At 47.6% G+C, this 21,153-nt stretch overlaps 1 protein-coding gene across 1 annotated transcript in view; it reads left to right on the top strand.

The window, feature by feature from the left end:
* Positions 1-21,153, top strand: part of SEZ6L (seizure related 6 homolog like) — an 82,972-nt gene that overhangs the window by 22,351 nt on the left and 39,468 nt on the right. The window contains exon 9 of the mRNA XM_059895248.1: positions 1,730-1,868. Within this exon, the coding sequence (XP_059751231.1) occupies positions 1,730-1,868 (139 nt within the window). The remainder of the gene's footprint in view (positions 1-1,729; positions 1,869-21,153) is intronic.

Below are 21,153 nucleotides of genomic sequence, written 5' to 3'. Positions count from 1 at the left end.
TCAGATGAAAGGCCCAGCTTATATACCGATTTTAGGATTAGAATCCTTTCTGGAGCTCACCCTCCTTTGGGTCAGGTTTGCTGCTGGTCCTTGAGAAAATCACAAAATGGATAAAATTGAAAAGTTGCCTCTTCCTCCAGGCACAAGGCCCCATCATGCACAGCTTGGTGAGAAGATCGCTGCATGGATTTCAGCTCCTACCTGTGCTATGCAGACATGTGCAGTGCACAACCCGCCCAACAGCACATGGCAACCCTGAGTCTAATTAATGATAATGATAATAACAGTTGTTAATAGGAGTGCAAAAAACTGTGTTGCAGGCACTCTGTGCCTTATCTGACTTAAGCCTCACTACAACCCTGTGAGGTGCATATTATTATTGATCCCGTGTACAGATGAGGAAACAAGCTATGACGTGACATGCTTCAGAACACACTGAGGGTAATTGGCAGAGGTGGGAATGGAACTCAGGTCTCTCTGTTCTCAGAGACCTGTGCCCTGAGCCCCTTTAGACAATGTCAGCTGTGTGGAATCCTCATCTACAGGGACTCCCAGTGCCCTGCCCTCCCCTATTTCTCCATGTTCAAGGCCACTGAGCCACCCCGAGCCTGGACCCATGTGGGGAATGTGGAGTAATGAACAGAGCCCTGGCTCCTGGCAGCCGCCACCTGGATGGTGGTTGGCGTGAAATCACAGCTTTGCCGTGGTAAGGGATTGACCCCTGTATTAAATGTGCTGGTTTAACAGAGCGGAATTTATTGGTGCTTTGGCCTCTGCCACACTGAGAATTTTCCAAAGCGGTAAACACAGAGTGAAATTTAAAGGGCCAGGTGCCAGGTGCAGCCACATCTCCGCTTCCAGTTCAGAGCCAGGGCGTTCCACAGTAACGTTAAGAATTACTGAACGCTTACCTTGTGCCAGGCGCTGTGCTGTGTTTGACATCCATGAGCTCACTTAAGCCTCAGAATAACCCAGTGAAGTCAGCACTGGTCTTTCTCCCTGCTCTACAGAGGGAGGCACCTGAGGCTCCAGGAACTTATTACATGCCTTGTCACAGAGCCTTTGGTGGCAGAGGCGAGACTCGAACCAGGTCCATCTGACTAGAATGTACCACCTCTAGTCACTATTCACCCTGCTCAAGGGGAGGGCTATTAAGGATGCACTTGAAACTTTGAACTCTATCCTTCGTCCTGAAAGAACTACAGTCATCCTTCAGTATCCACAGGGGACGGGTTCCAGGGCACACACACCCCCGCGCCCCCAATACCAAAATCCGTGGATGTTCAAGCCCCTTATATAAAAGGGCACACCCTCTCATATACTTTAAATCATCTCTAGATTACTTATAATTCCTAATACAGTATAAATACTATGTAAATAGTTGTAAATACAATGTAAATGCTATGGGAGTGTCCTAAATGCAATGTTAACGCTTTGTGAATAGTCGCCGGTGAGTGGCAAATTCAAGTTTTGCTTTTTGAAACTTTCTGGAATTTTTTTTCAAATATTTCTGATCCCCTGTCGGTTGAATCCATGGATGCAGAACCCACAGTACAATGTCCTTGCCCCACATTTGCCAAATTTCAGCTAAAGGAGGCAGGTGGCCAGTCCTAATTTAATCATTCCGCACACATGTATGGACTGTCTGACTTCATAGACCACACTCTTAACTGTTACACCATATCTGCTTCCTTATGAATAATGTGTGTGTGTGTCTGTGTCTTTACAGCCATGTGTGGTGGGGAGCTCTCTGCCGTGGCCGGGGTGGTGCTGTCCCCAAACTGGCCAGAGCCCTACGTGGAAGGTGAAGATTGTGTCTGGAAGATCCACGTAGGGGAGGAGAAACGGATCTTCTTAGATATCCAGTTGTGAGTGTTTATGATGGGTGGACCCCCCAGGCCAGCCAGTTCGGGAAGAAATTGCTCCTGCTTTATTGTTTCAACCAATATTAATTAAGCATCTACTGCGTGTCAGGGACTGTGCAAAGAACTGGGGTCCCTCTGGTGAGGAAGTGACAATATCATACACACCCAGAAGGAGTTCCTATCCTCAGGAAAGTCAGTTGCCTAAGGAAACAGGCACTAAGTGAGGAATTGCATCGATGTAGCTTTGTTAAGCACTGTAAGGAAAGGTGCCTGATGCCCTGAGATTCTATAATGGGGATTTGATACAAAGAGGAAGGTCAGAAAAGCCTTCCCTGAGGATCTGACAAAGCTCAGAACTAAAGGATGAATTGGAGTGAATTCATCCAAGAAGGAACAGAGTATGCAGAGGCACTGTGGCAAGAGCAGGCACAGCATTTTCAGAGGACCGAATGGCTAGTATGGTCAGGAGGAGGAGGGAAATATAACATGTACACTCTGTACCACAGTAGTTTATTTTCCTATCTGTCTATCTCAGCTAGACCAGAAGGTCCTTGCAGTCAGGACCTGGTCTGATTTATCTCTGTTTCAGGGTCTAACACAGAGCCTGACACACAGTAGATGCTCAGAAAATGATTGCTGAATGAAGAAATGCTGTCATGAATGGACTTACCTGGCTGTGTGGCTGTTTCCAATATTCAGTGGGGGTACCTATTAGATGCTCCATCCAGAACTTTCCCTAACTCCCCAGGAATCAGGAGAAGGGGACAGAGACACACAGTGGTGGCTAGAAAAGCAGAAGAAAGGGCTGTCCAGCAGACCCAGACACATGGCTGGGACAGTGGGGGGGATGCCAAGTTTGGAAGAGCCTCTCTGGATGCAGCCTGGGGGTCAGCTCTCCCCTCAAGCCTGAAGTAGAAACCCACTTGTCTGAGAAGCATGACTTGGGTGCTGCTTGGCTTTGCAGAGGAGCCTGGTGAGAGGGAAATTATTTGCAAGATTTTGTGCCAGTACCATACTGTTTTGATTACTGTAGCTTTGTGGTATAGTCTGAAGCCAGGAATTGTGATCCCTCTAGCTCCATTCTTCTTTCTTAAGATTGTTTTGGCTGTTCGGGGCCTTTTGTGTTTCCACACAAATTTAAAAATTTTTTGTTCCAGTTCTGTGAAAAATGCCATTGGTAATTTGATAGGGATTGCATTGAATATGTAATTGCCTTGGGTAGTATAGTCATTTTAACAATATTGATTCTTCCAATCCAAGAACACAAGTATATCTTTCCATCTGTTTGTGTCATCTTCAATTTCTTTCATCAATGGCTTATAGTTTTCTGACTACAGATTTTTTGCCTCCTTAGGTAGGTTGATTTCTAGGTATTTTATTCTTTTTGATGCAGTGGTAAATGGGATTGTTTCTTTAATTTCTCTTCCTGATATTCTGTTGTTAGTGTATAGAAATGCAACAGATTTCTGCATACTAATTTCATATCCTGCAACTTTACTGAATTCATTGATGAGCTCTACTAGTTTTCTGGTGGTAGGAAACCCCATTCTAAAGCTCCTTCCTCCAGGAAGCCTTCCATGGCTCCCCACTGCCCTCATGACAAATATAAATTTATGGTCCCAGTTGATGAGCACCCCACCACCAGAAGTTGCTGGGCAAACCACCTCAGTCTTGAGCCAGGAGAAGAGGAAATCAACTCCCGATATCCTGGCTTCTGCTGAAGGTCCTCCAGCTCCATGCCCCAAGACATGGTCTGTGGTCCCCTCCCTTCTGCCCAGCTCAGCATCCTCTCCTCACAGCATGCATCCCTTACGGGTGGTTTTGCTTCACCAAGACTGGCCCATGTCTCCCCTTGGTGTCAGAGGCCTGGAAGAGGAAACAGGAAAATGGGAACCCTGCTTTCATCCCCTCCAGGCATCAAATATTCAATTAACCTTCATCTCAACATGGGATGGGGTTTTATTTCCACTACAAAGCACACGATGCAGCAGCCCATCCAGGAAACTGGAGCATTTAAGCAGAAATACTTCCCCAAAGCCAGGCCTCCACCAGCATTAGCATCAGAAAAGGAACCCTTGCAGGGGGCACTTTCTTCTGATCATCTTGGCGACTCTAGATGTGAGTGTTGGCTAGGAGGGAGGACCCCTGGGTTCCCTCCTCTGTGCCCTGACAGTGATCCCTGAGCAACCCTGGACCTGTCACCCAGCCTCTCTGGGCTTCACACTCCTTCTCTGCAAAGGGACGGGTTGCCTTGAACAGAGGGGATGCAAACGCTGACTCCCGCAGGGTCAGGCAAGTATCATAAAATGGGAATTGGGGCTGTGTGAGATAATGTAGAGCTGGGGGAACTGTGGTGAAGTGGGAACTACATCCCCACCTAACATCATTTAAATTCAAATTTTTAAAAAATTTATTAAAGTATAGTTGATTTACAATGTTAGTTTCTGGCATACAGCAAAGTGATTCTGTTATATATACATGTATATATACACACATATACATGTATATATATATATACATATATATATATACATATGTATACATGCACATAGGGGTGCATGTATCTTTTCGAATTATAGTTTTGTCTGGATATATGCCCAGGAGTAGGATTGCTGGATCATATGGCAACTCTATTTTAGTTTTTTTGAGGAACCTCCATACTGTTCTCCATAGTGGCTGCACCAATTTACATTTCCACTAATAGTGTAGGAGAGTTCCCTTTTCTCCACACCCTCTCCAGCGTTTATTATTTGTAGATTTTTTAATGATGGCCATTCTGACCGGTGTGAGGTGGTAACTCATTGTAGGTTTTTTTTTTTAGTTTCTTTCTTTTTTTTTTTTTTTTGGCTGCATTGGGTCTTTGTTGCCGCGCGAGGGCTTTCTCTAGTTGCGGTGAGCGGGGGCTACTCTTTGTTGCTGTGCACGGGCTTCTCATTGTGGTGGCTTCTCTTGCTGTGGAGCACGGGCTCTAGGCACACGGTCTTCAGTAGTTGTGGCACATGGGCTCCGTAGCTGTGGCTCATGGGCTCTAGAGCGCAGGCTCAGTAGTTGTGGCACACGAGCTTAGTTGCTCCGCGGCATGTGGGATCTTCCCCGACCAGGGCTCGAACCCATGTCCCCTGCATTGGCAGGCGGAGTCTTAACCACTGTGCCACCAGGGAAGTCCCTCATTGTAGTTCTAATTTGCGTTTCTCTAACATAAATTCAATTTGTTAAAATAATGCCCCCTCCCCTCCAAAAAGTATCTGCTGGTCAGATTCAGACTTGAGGGACCACAAGTCTATATCCTTTCTCATGGAGGTGATAAAGAAAGCCATTTTCGGGCTTCCCTGGTGGCGCAGTGGTTGAGAATCTGCCTGCCAATGCAGGGGACACGGGTTCGAGCCCTGGTCTGGGAAGATCCCACATGCCGCGGAGCGACTAGACCCGTGAGCCACAACTACTGAGCCTGCGCGTCTGGAGCCTGTGCTCTGCAACAAGAGAGGCCGCGATAGTGAGAGGCCCGCGCACCGCGATGAAGAGTGGCCCCCGCTCGCCACAACTAGAGAAAGCCCTCGCACAGAAACGAAGACCCAACACAGCCCAAAATAAATAAATAAATAAAAATTAAAAAAAAAAAAAAAAAAAAGAAAGCCATTTTCATCATTGAGCACTCACTGTTTGCAAGGTTCTTTCCAAACGTTAATTAATTTGCTCCTCAGAGTTATCCTAGAAGGAAGATGCAGCTACTATATTCAACTTATTTCCACCTGCCTTCTTACCTCTTACTTGGATGTCCAAGAGGCATCTCCAACAACGTGTCCCCAAACTTAAACCCTTGATTCTCTTTCTCCAAGCCTATTTCGCCTCATCTTCCCATCTCAGAAAGGAGTCACCCATCCTGCCTGCTGCTCAGACCCAAAAGATGTGGAGTTATTCTAGAGCAGGAGAACACTGGTCAGGGTTCCACAACGGCTTTTCTTGACAAGTGGGGTGGGGAGCAACTTCCTGATTTGCAACATTTGCCAATTTCCATGGTGTAAATACTCCCACTGTGACCAATATCAAGCAACCAACACAAAGCCAACAGGGTCACCAAATGCCTGGACATTTAACAGTCAGCCCATATGGCCCAGTGGGAGCCACCGGCTCCAGCACACTCCCTGTGAACAGGATTCTTCTGTTTCTCCTACACCTGTACCCAGGGCCTCAGTACATCCCATTGATTCTACTCAAGACTTAAATCTGCCTGGAGTTGAAACATCTCTGACACCCCCACTGCCACCACCACCGTGGTCTAAGCCGCCGCTGTCTCATCCTCACTTGTCTCCCTGCTCCTGCTTTTGTCCCATTGTGGGCTGTTTTTAACCCAGCACCCTGAGTGATCACATCATGCTCTGCCTCAAACCCTGCAATAGCTCCTCATTCTTTTCAGAGTAAAAGCTGAAGTTCTTACAAAAGCCCTATGTGATCTGACCCTGGTTACGGCTCCTGCTTCACTTTTTTCCACTCTCCTCCTTGGTTTCTCCTTTTGGCCACACCGGCCTCCTTGCTGTTCTGTAAACATACCTCAGGGCCTTTGCACTGGCTGTCTCCTACCACTACCCCCCAACCCCGCCCTGGAATGCTCTGCCCTGAATATCCATATAGCTCACTCCCTAGCTTCCTGCAGGTCTCTGCTCCCATATTGCCTCCTCTGAGATGTCCCTCAACACCCTTATCTAAATTAGCAGGGGGCTTCCCTGGTGGCACAGTGGTTAAGAATCTGCCTGCCAATGCAGGGGACACAGGTTCGAGCCCTGGGCCGGGAAGATCCCACATGCTGCGGAGCAACTAAGCCTGTGTGCAACAACTACTGAGCCTGCGCTCTAGAGCGCCACAACTATTGAATCCCGCGTGCCACCACTACTGAAGCCCGTGCGCCTAGAGCCCATGCTCTGCAACAAGAGAAGCCACCGCAATGAGAAGCCCGTGCACTGCAACGAAGAGTAGCCCCCACAAGCCGGCAAGCAGCAACGAAGACCCAACGCAGCCAAATAAATAAATAAATAAATAAATTAGCAGGACGTGGAGAAAAAGCTTTCCTGAGAAAGCAACTTTTCTAAGTGGGCGGTTCTCAACCAGGGATGATTTTACGTGGAGAAAAAGCTTTCCTGAGAAAGCAGCTTTTCTAAGTGGGCGGTTCTCAACCAGGGCTGATTTTGGCCCCCCCCCACCCCGGGACACTTAGCAATGTCTGGAGGCATTTCTGGTTGTCATAACTGGTATGTGTTGGGAGGGGGCAGATGCTACTGGCATCTAGTGGGGAGAGGCCAGGGATGCTGCTGAACATCCTGCAATGCACAGGGCTGCCCCCACCGAAGAATTAGCAGACCCCAAATGTCAACAGTGCTGCAGCAGAAAAACCCTGATCTATGCTGAGCTGAGACCAAAGGACAGATAGAAGATGAGCCAAGATGGAGGGAACAGTGTTCCAGCCAAAAGGAACAGCACGTGCTAAGGTCCAGAAGCAGGAAAGCGTGACTCTCTTGTTATTTGTCTGTAATATGGAATATATGCTGAGCATTTAACGCATCCCAGGCGTTCACATCCCAGGCACCTTCGCAACAAGCACATGCAGTGGGTCCTCCTATTATCTTCATTTTACCGGGGAGTAAACTGACGCCTACAGAGTAGAACAGCGACTGTGATCACGTGGCTGGGATTCCAGCTCCACTTGCCCTGCCTCCAGGGTCTCTGTTCTTCACCAGCTCATGCGAGGAGCTAGAGGAAGCCCTGTGTGTCTGGAGCTCAGAGATACAGGAGGCGTGGCATCAACAAGGAAGCAGTGGGATCAGGCAGGGCCTTGAAGGCCACATCAGGGAGTCTGGACTTGCCCAACCTCGGCAGCAGGGGAAGGGGTTTAGGAGCTCGCAGGGTTAAGCCTTTGCAGAAGGGAGCTGAACGCTTCGGTCCCAGCCCGAGGCTCCCCGGCAAACCCTGGCTCACGCTTGCCAGAGCGGCATCTGGACCCGGCACCCCCTTCCTCCCACTGAGAGAGTGAAAATAGCGGCTCACCAGCGAAGAATGCATGAGGCCCAGGAGCTGCTGGGTTTAATTTATCTTGCTCGGTTTCCGCTGACAGTTTTAGTAAACCAATTTGGGTTTGATAGTAAAAATAATTCCGTCCTCGGGGCCCCTCACGTGGCTTAAGTGTTTGCAGTTGTTATTTATCACATCGGCGAAGGGGAAGGAGTTTGCACTGCTGACCGGGCTGGATAGGTGGCCAATAGTAGGTGCTGGAATGTTTGCTGAGTCATGAGGATATCAGCCAGAGTGTGCCAGGCGAGAGGGGACTTTTCTCCCCCTCATCCACTGGGCAGGTCTGTGGTGTTGTGGGTGTTAGGATAACAGTTCTAATTAGCCATCATTTATGAAAGACCTACTGTGTTCTAGGCCCTGAGCTGCATCGTTTATACCCATGAGCAATAATGAACATGAACATTATTACGTAGAGATAATAATTACCTAAATTAGCGCTAATGTGAGTAGAGATAATTACAGAGGGGTAATTACCCAAATTTAGAGATAATGTATGCAAAGCACATCACGTGGGGTCTGGCACCTAGTTGGCGCTTAGTAAATGAAGACTACAATTGCCAGGAATCCTCGTGAGGCAGCTGTTATCATCACCGCTTTATGGATTTGGAAATGACAGCACAGAAAAGTGAATCAGTTTCCTCAGGCCACACAGCTAATGAAGGACAGAGCCAGGGTTTGTGCACACACTGTAACGTCTACTTTCATTGACTTGAACAGCCTTTGGGGGCACCAGCTATATGTCTCAGTGATGAAACAGGAAGGCTCCCAGGCCTCCAGCAACTCAAAGGTCAGGAAGGGAAGTAGGGCCATAAACAACCTGGCGAGATGCAGGCAAAGTGCTGTGGCTGAAGGAGTCGGGGGCGGGGGCAGTGTGGGGCACTGGATTTATCTCTGCGCATTGTGGAAATGTCACAGAGAGGGTGACATCCAAGCAGAATTCTGAAGAGTGTCCATTGGTCAAACTGTAATGGGGGAATGGCATTCCCCGAGGGGCCCTTGTGAGCAAAGGACTCAAGCAGTGTTATAGTGACCAATAAGCACCCAGTGGATGCCCTGAATTACAACATTAATTAGAACCCTCTGCCTTGTGTTGTCAGTATTACAGATAAGAAGGGGTGGGTGTATAAGGTGAGTCAGGAGCCCCCAGGCTAAACCTCCTTCACACCCCAAATGCCTAGTCCCTAATCCACCATGTACCTCCCAGCTCCATCAGGAATCTGCTGCTTACCCTAAAATGCAACTGAGCCTGAATCTTTTACATCCTTAAGGATTTCTTAAATCTGTCTTCTCTCTTACTCTTGCTCTCTCAAAGTGTAAAACATAGAAAGGAGAGTAAAAGAACTAAGGAATGGTTGGAGAAGACATTCTAGAATGGAAGAGCTGGGAGGGGCCCAGAGAGGGGAGGTAACTTGCCCAGCATCACACAGCAAGTCAGAGTTAGGACCTGAAAGACAGCTTGAGTGTGGCCACAAGAGCCGAGCCCAGGGGCCAACCTTGAAGATGCCACATGCCAGAAGAGACACGAAGGTTCTAGAGTCAAAAAAGTGTTGCCTTTAAAGCCTGACTGTACTTCTTACTGGCTCTGCGGCCTCAGGCAGATGACTGAAGGTGGTGATCCCTGCCTCACAATGGGATGTTTTGTTTACTTTATCCCCAGGACCTGGCATACAGTAAGTGCTCAATAAATATTTGTTGAATGAAAGAGAGAGAGAGATGGTGAGTGTGTATGTTAATTAAACAACACGTAAAGTTCTTAGGAAGGTTTCTGGCATAAAATAGGCAAATAATCATCCCTACTATATGCCAGATTTTCGGCTAAACATTTGGCAGGAATTATTACATGAATGATAATGACAGTTATCATCAGCATCAAAATCATTGTCTAAATTCATTGAGTGCTTACTGTTTGCCAGTCACTAAGTGCTTTCCCCATGTAAAGTCATTTAACTCTCACTAAGAAACCTATGTGATAACATTATGATTACCCCCATTTCACAGATGGGAAAACAGGCTCAGAGAGGTGAAGTCACTTCCTCAAGGTCACACAGCTAGAAAGAGGCCAAGTCAGGATTTGAACACAGATCTCTGAGGCCAAAGCCGGTGTTATAACCACCCAATAAATGGTAATGAGGTGCTCCACAAGGGAGAAATCCCTTGCCCCATCTTACAGAAGAAATTGAGGCTCAGAGAGGTGCCCTCCTCCCATTTCCTGGACACCTACATATATTTCTGGAAGAACAAAATTGCCAAGCTCCAGCTTGCCTTTCTTAGCTCCACTGTGGGGCACAGCCCCAAATATCTCCCTGTTTATGGGCCCCAGCACAGTCCTCCAACCAGGAAATAAAGGAACCTAATAACAAACCCCAGTAACCATATGATTGATAGCTGTGGAGTATTTCTCTTCAGCTGCTGCCAGCCTGTTCTGTGCTAAGTTAACTCCAAGCCCTAAAAATTAAGTGCCTGTCCGGAGGCACTTCCGTCCATCAAACAGGGATATAGCTGCTTTGGGTGGAAAGAACTCAGCTCAAGAGCCAGACAAGAAGGGAGAGTTAAGACTTGAGGGCAGCCCCACAGGAGCACAGATATCCAGACACCAACAGAAATCATGGGAGAAATGGCCACAATAGAAATGAAAGCTTTCCAATCCGTTAGTGGAGGGAGAAGGGATTTCCGAAGAGCCAAACATTCTAGGGAATCTGAGAGCCATTCTAGGGACTCTGAGAAGGAACAGCACAGTTCATAGAGCCCAAATTCCATCCTGTTGCAGATGAGGAAACTGTGACCCAGAGGTGGGAAAAGACTGTCCCAAGACCATTCTATCAGTCAGCTATGGCCGTGTAACAAACTACCCCAAACTCAGTTGTATTATTTCTCATGAGTCTACAGACCAGCAAGGTGGTTATTCTGGTCTGAGGTGGCTCACTCCTGTGTCTTTGGGCAGCTGCGGGTTAGGTAGGTGGCTCCGTGAATCGTGGCTGGCCTTTCTTACATGTTTGGGGTGGGTTGGCTGTCAGACAGTCTAAGCAGCCCTAGCCTGGGATGGCTCACCTCTGCTCCACGTGTCTCTCATTCTCCAACAGTTAGCTCGGGCTCCTTCCTGTGGCGACTGGCCAGGGTTCCACAACCATGAGCAGAAGCATTCAAGGCCTCTTGAGTGAGCCTAGGCTAGGAATTTTCTCAGCATCATCTGCCATATCCTATGGCGAGTCACAAAGCAAGGGCCAGACCAGATTCAAGGGGAGGAGAAAGACTCCACCTCTTGGTGGCACATGCTTGGAAGCCTCCCTGCAAAGGGTATGGACACAGAGGGGCAGAGCTTTGAAATCATTTTCACACTCAGGCTACCTCAGCCAAAGAGGAATAAGGGTTAGAACTCGGGTCTCCTGGTCCTAGTCCGAAGCTCCAAATGACATCCCTATGCACAACTGACCCTAGGAGGTGGCCATCATTATCCCCATTTTACCGATGAGGAAACCAAGCCTCAGAGAAGTGAAGTAACTTACCTACAATCCCACAGCTAGGAAGTGAAGGAGACAAGATTTCTACCCAGGGCTTGGTGCCTGGCATAAAGAAAGCTCAGAAAATGTTTCTTTCTCTACCTGATGCTTCCTACTTGTGGGAGGGACTCTGGAAAGATCCTGAGTTTTTTTCAGGAAGAGGAAAAGGCTTTTTTTGCCAGTGGTAGGAAGTCTGGAGTTCAGGTCCTAACTTCTACGTATTGGCTGTATGACCTTGGATAAGTCACTTTACTTCTCTGAGCTTCAGTTTCCTATCTTTAAAAGGAGGATAATACTGTGGTACCCACCTCGTAGAGTTCCTGAGAAGGTAGAACTCTTGGCAAGGGCCTGATACCGTGCACACACTCAATACTTTAATTGGCAGCTCTGATGATGAGGGTGATTAATTCCTTCCATGACGTGTGAACAAACTGAACTCCATTATACAACCACACACACACACACACACACACACACACACACACACACGTTGCCCCTGACCATGGGGTTTTGGTTTGACACTGAGGGATGAAGAGGCTTCATCCTAAGGCACTCTCCAGGCACCCTACCTGACTGATTACTCCCCTTTCCCAATTTGCAAGGGATTGTTGTGGTCAGTGGTAACTTGGAAACACAAGCTCCAGGACAGGTCCTCCCCCAGCACATGCCCATTCTCTGCTCCTCAGCCATGCCACGCTCTTCCCAGCCTTGGTGTTTGCAGCTCTGGGAGGGGACCACCCCCTGTCTCGAGCCAGGCCCCTGCTTTGCTGGTGCACCCCTAGGAGCCCACGGCATTCGGATGCAATTAGATCCGACATCCTGGGAGCTGCGGCTGCTTGTCTGGTAACTACCTGACGTGCCCCAGCACTTACTCGGATCCACCACGGTGCGCCTGGTGTTGCGTTAGGTTATCCAAGGCCTGGAGATAACAATAACTCACTGCGTGCCAAACTCTTCTGAGTGCATCACCTCCATCAACTTACTTAATTCTGTAAACAACAGATGCGTTCACACGATGATGTTCCCCATGTCATAGCTGAGGACACAGATGCTCGGAGGGTTCAGTGGCTGCCAGGTTTGGACCTGGCTGTCTGACACTGAGCCCGTGTCCAGCGTCACCTCCCAGACCCGCCTCACGTAGTGGGACCACGTCCTGACGGCAGCCAGCCTCCCTGGAGATTCTGAGCAGGCCAGTGACACGGTCGGACCCGTGGTTTAGACAGCACACCCTGGCAATAGGCGGAGGGTGGAGGGAGGGGTCAGGCAGCCAGGTGGCGGCAGAGGCCCTGAGCGTGGTCCTGTGATGTGTGGCCCCGCCTGGGGAACCCCTGCACGCCCATCTTGTGCCTCCGGGGAGAGCTCAGGTGAGTCCTCGAGGTTCCACACGGTTCGTTTTTTTCCTGGAGGACAGTTCCTACCACTCCCTGAGACTGCGCTCTGTCAGTGTTTTGGCAGCTCAGACGAGCCACATCAGGCTGTACAAGGTGATACCTTCAAGAATACGTGTCATGATGGGGATTCGGAGTGACAGGAAACACATATCCAGCAGCTGTCAGCTCCTGCTTGGCGACAGCTTGGAACATCTTCCTGCAGTGATGCAGAGTCCTGGGCCCACCTCCCTCTGCACACGTGTGTGTGTGTGTGTGTGCGTGCACTCACATATCACACACACACACCATACACATCACACACGCCACACACATCACACATACCACACACACACCACTTACATCATACACACCACACACACACAACACAGATATCACACACCACGAACAGACCACACACACACCATGCACATGCACACCACACATAGCACATACAAACCACACACACAACACACACACACAAACATAGCAAATTCCAATCCACCCTTAATTAAGCTCTAATTTAATTATGCTTTAATTATACTCTCTCAAGTTCAGCTCTTTCACCCTGACTTAGAGGTCCTAAAATGAAGAAGGCCTCTGGTCCCACCCACTAATTTTATAAATTTGGGGAAACTCATATCCAAAAAGAGAGATGTGGGCATCGCCACAGAGGAAAGTCAGGGAAGGGCCACCCTTGGGTCTGAGCAACCCAAGCTTCACCAGCCTGTGTCTGAATCCTTGAATTCCCAAATCCATCCCTTAACTACTGTCGAAGGAGGGGGTAGGGAGCATGGGGAGTCCAACCTTCTGAGCAGAAGGGAACTGTAGCCATTGTTAATATATATATGTATATATATATATATATATTTTTTAACAATTCGTGGATTCTGAGATTTTCATCTGGGGAAACTGAGGCCCAGGCTGGGCAAGCGACTTGTCCATAGTCACAGAGCAGAGAAGCGGTGGGGGGGTGGGGGAGGAGCCCTCAATGAGATCTCCTGATACCACACCTTCTCTCCCCTGAGCAGGCTGTATAGTTCATTGTAAATATGTTTTTTCAAAGACAAACAATGCTATGTTAATTGAATTCCTGGCACTAATTATGTTATTTGCAGCTTTCAAAAATATTGTCCCCATTTTACAGGTGAGGACATTGAGGATCAGAGAGGTTAAGTCACTTTCTCAAGGTCGCCCAGCTAGAAACCAGTACACTTAGGATTTGAACCCAGAGTCCATTCTCTTAGCACTGCCTCTCAAGATGGAGCAAAACCACCAGGGTGGTTGAGGACTGATTTCTTTCTGCTTTCGCAGCAAAGCAGCTGAAAAGTGTTGTTGGGTTTGCCCCTGGTCTGCAGTGCTGGGTGTGAAATGTCTTGTTGACCTTGCTGAAGCTTTGCCCACCACATTCTGAGATGGCTCAGTCCAGGGATGTGGCAGCTCAGCCCGTGAGGTGTTCCCGTAGGAAAGGCACATCTGGTGAGGGGGTCTCTCTCTTCTCTTTCTCTTTGGGGGAATTGGTCAAGGAGGGGGAAAAAGGTGGAGGAAAAGGAGGAAAGAAAGGCAGAACAGAGATGGGGTCTCATCCACCTTGAAGCTTCCAGGGCAGTGGCTTTCAGTCCTGGCAGCGGGCACAACCTCCTCGGGAATTTCAGCAACACTGATGCACAGGACCCACCCCCAGAGACGCTGAGGGTCCAGTTGGCCTGGGGTCCAGCCTGGACATCACTGAGAGTTTTTAAATCTCCCTAGAGATTCTTATGTGCAGCCAGGACTGGGCGAGGGCTGGGTCTGAGCCCGACACAGACAAGCGCTTGGGGAGTATCTGGAGGGGAAAGAAGGAAGAGAGGAAGGAAGGAAAAGACATAGGGAAGGACAGAGAGGAAATGAGAACACTGTTCATTTTTTACGCTTTAATGGGTCCTTTTGGGGAGCCAAAGAGATTGGTTTTCTCTATGCTCCTTGGAGGTGACATGGTTTCTTGTCCCGCCTGCCATTTTATCAAATTAAATTGAAACCAAATTAGCACTGGGCCAAAGGGCCCCTCAGCAATTCCACGGTGTGGAGGAGCACCTGGTGCTGGCTGTGTGGCTTCGTGAAGGCACAGAGGCCTTGGGACCTGGGCCTTTCTGGCGTCAGTTTACTTGTCTGTGAAATGGGATTAGTACATTTTCTTGGACCACCTCACCATGTGGCTGAGGGAACGTGATGAGAAAATGAATACAAAGGAATTCTAAACAGGTCTTTCTTTAAGGCCTTCGGAAAAAATATAAATGTTTTATAAAAGTTTTGTTGCATTTACAACTGCATTTATGGCTTCTGCTTCTCTTCTTTCCCTTATTTAAATCCGATGTATTTAATCACCAATTTCTGCTGTCCCGTGGAGGTCCTGCCTTGATTGCAAGATGGTGTTTTCTTGGGAAAGTCATTGAATCCCTCAGTTTGCTCACCTGGAAAAAACAGATAAATTCACCATAATTCATCCATGTAAATGACATTTATTTCACCTGTGCCAAGCCCTGCTGGGCTCCAGGGATACAGGGCATGTGCCTTCGGAGAGCTTGCAGCCCAACGTGGGAGCTGACATGGGCAGGTAGAGTCCCGTGGTTCCGCTGGGGTCTTGCCTTCCAACTACATGGATTTAGACTCTGGCTCTCCTGTATGACCAGCTGTTTGAGCTTCAGTGTGTTTCTTTACCTCTGGGTAGCTCAGTTTGCTTATCTGTGAAACAGGTGAGAATAGGAGTCCTTAGAGTGTTCGTCTAAGGATAAAGTGAAATGGTCATCTGAAGTGCTGGGAACAGCTCCTGGCACCGAGGAAGCCTTATGAAAGCCTTGGCTAGTTATTATATGACCATAAATGCAGGAGGGTGTAAGGAGCACAGAAGGACCTATAAAATGATGTCAAGTGGAGAGGAGAGGAGAGGAGAGGCATTCCAGATACAGGGGACCAGCCTGGCTAAGGCAGGTCTAGGGGCTACAAAGGATCTGGTATCCAAAGATGTTTGAGACAGCAGAGGTGGGCTGGGGCCCATCTGTGGAGCTCATGGAAGTCTTGGAAGGCTGAGAAACCGAGCTGTATTCTGTGGGCTAATTTTTGCTATTTCCACAGTCCAATTCTACTACCAGCTGCTTTTTATTTTCCCCTTTAAATTGGCTTGCCTTTTTCTCTTGGCTTCCTGTAAACAAAATAATGTCCGTGAAATTAGAAGTTGGATGTGCAAACCATATATTTATATATTTTTCTAATTCACATTTAAATAAATGCATAACCATTAGACATTTCCAAATTTGTTTGTCTACCTACAATCGTCTTATGAATACTACTCGGGAAAGACGTTTAAAGGCAAGATTTCTAAGCAAGGGTCAGATGTTTGTTGGGAGGGGAATAAAGCAAAGCAAGGTGCTCATCATTTCTTTCTACACCTTCTGTGGAATATTAACTGCAGCTCACCTACCACCTTCTCCCCGCTTCCAGGGTCCTGGTTGGCTGGGGTAAGGATGGGAAGGCAGGGGCGCCCTGCAGAGGAATAGCACCGTATACCTTGCTTAGGCGCACACTGCCTTCTGCTGGCCAAGAGAAGATATGCTTGCTAATGTGTGTCAGATTCAAATTTGCCTTCCATCCTCACCTCTTTGGCTCTCTAGACCCTAGTGAAAGCCATAATGAGGGTCCCTCGGGCTGTATTTATCCCTTTTGAAAATGTAAAACATTCACATGATTCAAAACCTAAAGGTACAAAAGGGTCTACTATGAAAGTCGTTTCCCACCCTTCCCCAGCAACCAGCCCCCTCCCTCAAGGCAAACGCTATACCAGTTTCTTAAGCATCCTTCCCAGACTCTTTTAAAATATTTCCAAAACCATAACAGAAATCTCATTCCACTAAAATAAAGCCACCCAGACTAAGCAACCAGTTTAATGCTGATTTTATCACATTCTCTGTCCTATGTGATTGGCAATAAAATGAAACAAATTGTTACCAAGAAATGTAAAATGTTCAGGAGACCAAAAAAAAAATTTTATTGGAGTAAAATTGCTTTACAATTTGTGTTATTTTCTGCTGTACAATGAAGCGAATCAGCTATATATATATATACCCATATCCCCTCCCTCTTGGACCTCCCTCCCACCCCACCCCCCACCCCCCCATCTAGGTCATCACGGAGCACTGAGCTGAGCTCCCTGTGCTATACAGCAGGTTCCCACTAGCTATCTATTTTACACATGGTAGTGTATTTATGTCAAACCTAATCTCCCAATTCGTCCCACCCTCCCCTTCCCCCCCCCCCCGTATCCACATGTCCGTTCTCTGTGTCTGCGTCTCTATTCCTGACCTACAAATAGGTTCACCTGTACCATTTTTCTAGACTCCACATATATGTGTTAATATACAGTATTTGTTTTTCTCTTTCTGGCTTACTTCACTCTGTATGACAGACTCTAGGTGCGTCTACATCTCTGCAGATGACCCAGTTTCATTCCTTTTTATGGCTGAGTAATATTCCACTGTATATATGTACCCCATCTTCTTTATTCATTCATCTATCATTGGACATTTAGGTTGTTTCCATGTCCTAGCTATTGTAAATAGTGCTGCAGTGAACAGTGGGGTACATGTGTCCTTTTGAATTATGGTTTTCTCAGGGTATATGCCCAGAAGTGGGATTACTGGGTGATATGGTAGTTCCATTTTTAATTTTTTAAGGGAACTCCATACTGTTCTCCATAGTGGTTGTATCAATTTACATTCCCACCAACAGTGCAAGAGGGTTCCCTTTTCTGCACACCCTCTCCAGCATTTATTGTTTGTAGAATTTTTTGATGATGGCCATTCTGACCGGTGTGAGGTGATACCTCATTGTAGTTTTGATTTGCATTTCTCTAATAATTAGTGATGCTGAGCATCTTTTCATGTGCCTCTTGGCCATCTGTATGTCTTCTTTGGTGAAATGCCTACTTAGATCTTCCACCCATTTTTTAATTGGGTTGTTTGTTTTTTTGATATTGAGCTCCATGAGCTGTTTGTATATTTTGGAGATTAATCCTTTTTCCATTGCTTCATTTGCAAATATTTTCTCCCGTTCTGAGGGTTGTCTTTTCGTCTTGTTTCTGGTTTCCTTTGCTGTGCAAAAGCTTTTAAGTTTAATTAGGTTCCATTTGTTTATTTTTGTTTTTATTTTCATTATTCAAATGAACTTTAGTTATGATGTCATGAGAACAAAAGGCATGTCAGGATACAGGGTGGCAGTGAAACAGGGCTTCCTCATCCTGCAGGCTTTATTTGTAATTTTTAATTTGCATTTTCTGAGGTAAGACTGAACCTGGGCACACTTTTTTTTTTTTTTTTTAGTGAAGTATAGTTGATTTACAATGTTGTTATTAGTTTCAGGTGTACGGCAGGTTGATTCAGTTGTATTTTTTTTTTTCAGATTCCTTTCCCTTTTAGGTTATTACAAAATATTGAGTATAGTTCCCTGTGCTGTACAGTAGGTCCTTGTCTGGGTACACTTGTTGGACACATGTATATGTGGCTTTCATGGGACATCATATGAAATAGTGGTTCCTATCTCAGGCTTTGGCTTGGCAGACTTTGGTTTGAGTCCCGAATCTGATTCCTACGTGACCTTGGACAGGTGGCTTCTCCTGGCTGAGCCTCAGTTTCCTTATCTGTAACATGGGGATGGTTGTAAGTCTTAGCTTGCGGGGTTATTGTTGTTTGAGTGCTTAATACTCAGTAGGCAATGTTGTTGTTCAAAAGCTAAATGAGGTCTTGGTAGACCTTTTGTCCCAAAACACCCATGGGACCGGTGTTTTTACAGCTCTGATACAGAGAAGAGTTGAAAGAGGAATTCAGAAGTGGAAGCAGAGGATGGCGTGCCCACAAATGCTTGCTCAGGCACTGGACGGGGCTCGGGATGTGCCTGGAGCAGGATCAGGGTGGGGGAGGGGAGGAAACTAGAACCCAGCTGGTCAAGGTCATGGGTTGACATTGAAGTGGCTTATCAGGCATGTAGGGGCGTCGTGTTATCAGGCTTGATTCTGGTGACCTGCATATCTAAGAAGAATGAAGGGTGTGGGCAACAGGGGTCCAGGAGGCAGGTAAGGCAGAAATCATTGGGGGCAGCTCCCATCACTTAGGCCTTCCAAATTAACCTCTGGGAGCAAGTCCTCAAAGCAGCCAGGGCCAGAGAAGTCCCGCTCCCAAGGCTGGTACAGGTAACAATCCATTTGGGGTCAGGGTCCCAGGCAGAGACGGCATCAGCCACAGTCCGCCTTGGGTGGGAGCTGAGGCTGAGACCCGGACAACCGCTCTGGGCTGCTGCTGATTCACCCAGCACACACTCAGTACTGTGCCAAGAGCTGGGGACACAGCTGTAAGCAGGCACACGTGCTCCCCAGCCCCAGGGAGCCTCTGGTCTCGTGCAGACATGCCAGGCCATTGGGGCACGAGTGCTGAGCTCCGTATGAGGGGTGAGCACAGAGGGGCTTCCAGTCCGGACTCAAGGTAGGGAGGGGGGAGCTCTGTGCGTCAGCGAATCTTGAAAGACTGAGAGTAAAAGATGGGAGGGGTTACCCAGGTTTAGAGAGGGAAGGCTAAGGAAGGATACAGGGTCCAGGGAACAGCATGTCGAAAGCCCCAGAGGTGGGCAAGGGCCACCTTCTTTGGCGAGATTGACAAGTAATTCAGTCTGGCTGGAGGGTAAAATATTTGGGTTGGAATATTGGGTTGGAGAGATGAGGCTGTGAGGAGGGGAGGGGGTGAAAACATAGATACAGTCTTAACACTGGGATCAAAAACTTGTACTTTACCTAAAGTAAGGTGGCTTTTTTTTTAATTGAGATGAAATTCACATAACATGATGTGAACCGTTTTATCATATACAATTCAGCGGTATTTAGTGCATTCACAATGCTGTGTAACTACCACATTTTCATTATCCCCAAAACGAACCCATATCTATTAAGCAATCACACTCCATCCTCCTCACCTGTCTCCCTAGCCCTTGGCAATCACCAAGTTGCTTTGTGTTTCTATGGATTTACCTCTTCTGGATATTTCTTATAAATGGAATCACACAACATGTAGCCTTTTTTAAACTGTCTCTTTTGTAAGTCTCATCCATGTCGTAGCGTGTGTCAGTACTTCATTCCTTTTCATGGCTGAGTAAGACTCCATGGTATGAATAGACCGTGTTTGCTCATCTATTGAACTGTCAAGTGAAGGGTCCAGGTTTGTGTTTCGGAAGGATTTCCCTGAGTGCTGATGGGAGAGGGATTGGGACCAGGGAAGGATGGAGGTAGTAAGCCGTGAGGTCCTGCCCCACAATCCAGCTGAAAGATGGAGAAAAGCCTATGGCAGAGACCAAGGAATAAAAGGGGTGGCTTGTGGTGTAGGAGGAGACACAGAGGCTGAGGTCTTCTGGCAGGAGCTCAAGACCCTGTGCCCAAGGAAAGCCTTTCCCTCTGGCAGTTAAGAGGGGCTGGCACATGCAGGGGCTGGCCTTGGGGAGCTCTGTCTTCCCATGGAATTCTCCCTGTGGGGGACCTGCTACACCCAGTTCCAGTCAGATCAAACCCACCTGCCTGCCGGAGCCACTCCATCTCCCACTAGTTCTGGAGTAAAACTGACACCCTGATTTCTTGGCACCTCCTCAGATTGTATCTGGCTGACATCTCTCTTCCGTCCTCGGCAGAAAACCCTGCTCTGCCCTTTGGCCAGTCTCTCTGCCATTAAGTCTCTGCATTTTCCTCTCAGCTGCTGAGGATGGCCCAGCGGCAGGGACCCTGGATGTACTCAGTATATCAAACACAGCTGGATGGGCCAGCAAAAACTCAGGCTCGTCTTTGGATCAGGAGGGAAAATGAATATATATCATGGGAACCAGCCTCTCAAAAAGATGGATCCAGAAGGATACAGGAGAGAGTAACTTTATTCTTTCTCCCACTGCCCTTCCCATACTTTCTCCATTTTTTTTGCTTCTCAGGCTGAAAGCTTTGTTTTCATGGGTCTTCTGGTCCTAAGAAGTGTAGTTCAGTCTGATAATCATACAGCTCTAAAAGTTATTCATTTTCAAAAGCTCGCCCTTCCCTCAGCAGGGCTTCTCGGGCTGGGAATTCTGCAATGAGAAAGGGCCTTGTGCGCTGCTTCTTTCTCACAGGACAGTCTAATGTCACTGCACTGTTATATTATAGAAGATGTAGAATGCTGATTTTTTTTTTTTTTTCCTCTCTCTTACGGGGCATGCTTGATATGGGCAGAGCCTGGATGCACTTGACCTTCCCCTCTGCTGGATTCCTTTGCCCTTTCAGAGTGGGACCATTTTTAAGGAGATGCACAGTGGCTGCCTTCATCAGGGTTCACA

The sequence above is a fragment of the Balaenoptera ricei genome, chromosome 14 (assembly GCF_028023285.1).
Source record: "Balaenoptera ricei isolate mBalRic1 chromosome 14, mBalRic1.hap2, whole genome shotgun sequence".
In the NCBI taxonomy this organism is placed as follows: Eukaryota; Metazoa; Chordata; class Mammalia; order Artiodactyla; family Balaenopteridae; genus Balaenoptera; species Balaenoptera ricei.
The sequence above is the reverse complement of the archived record's forward strand: the minus strand, read 5'-3'. Positions and strand labels throughout refer to the sequence as shown.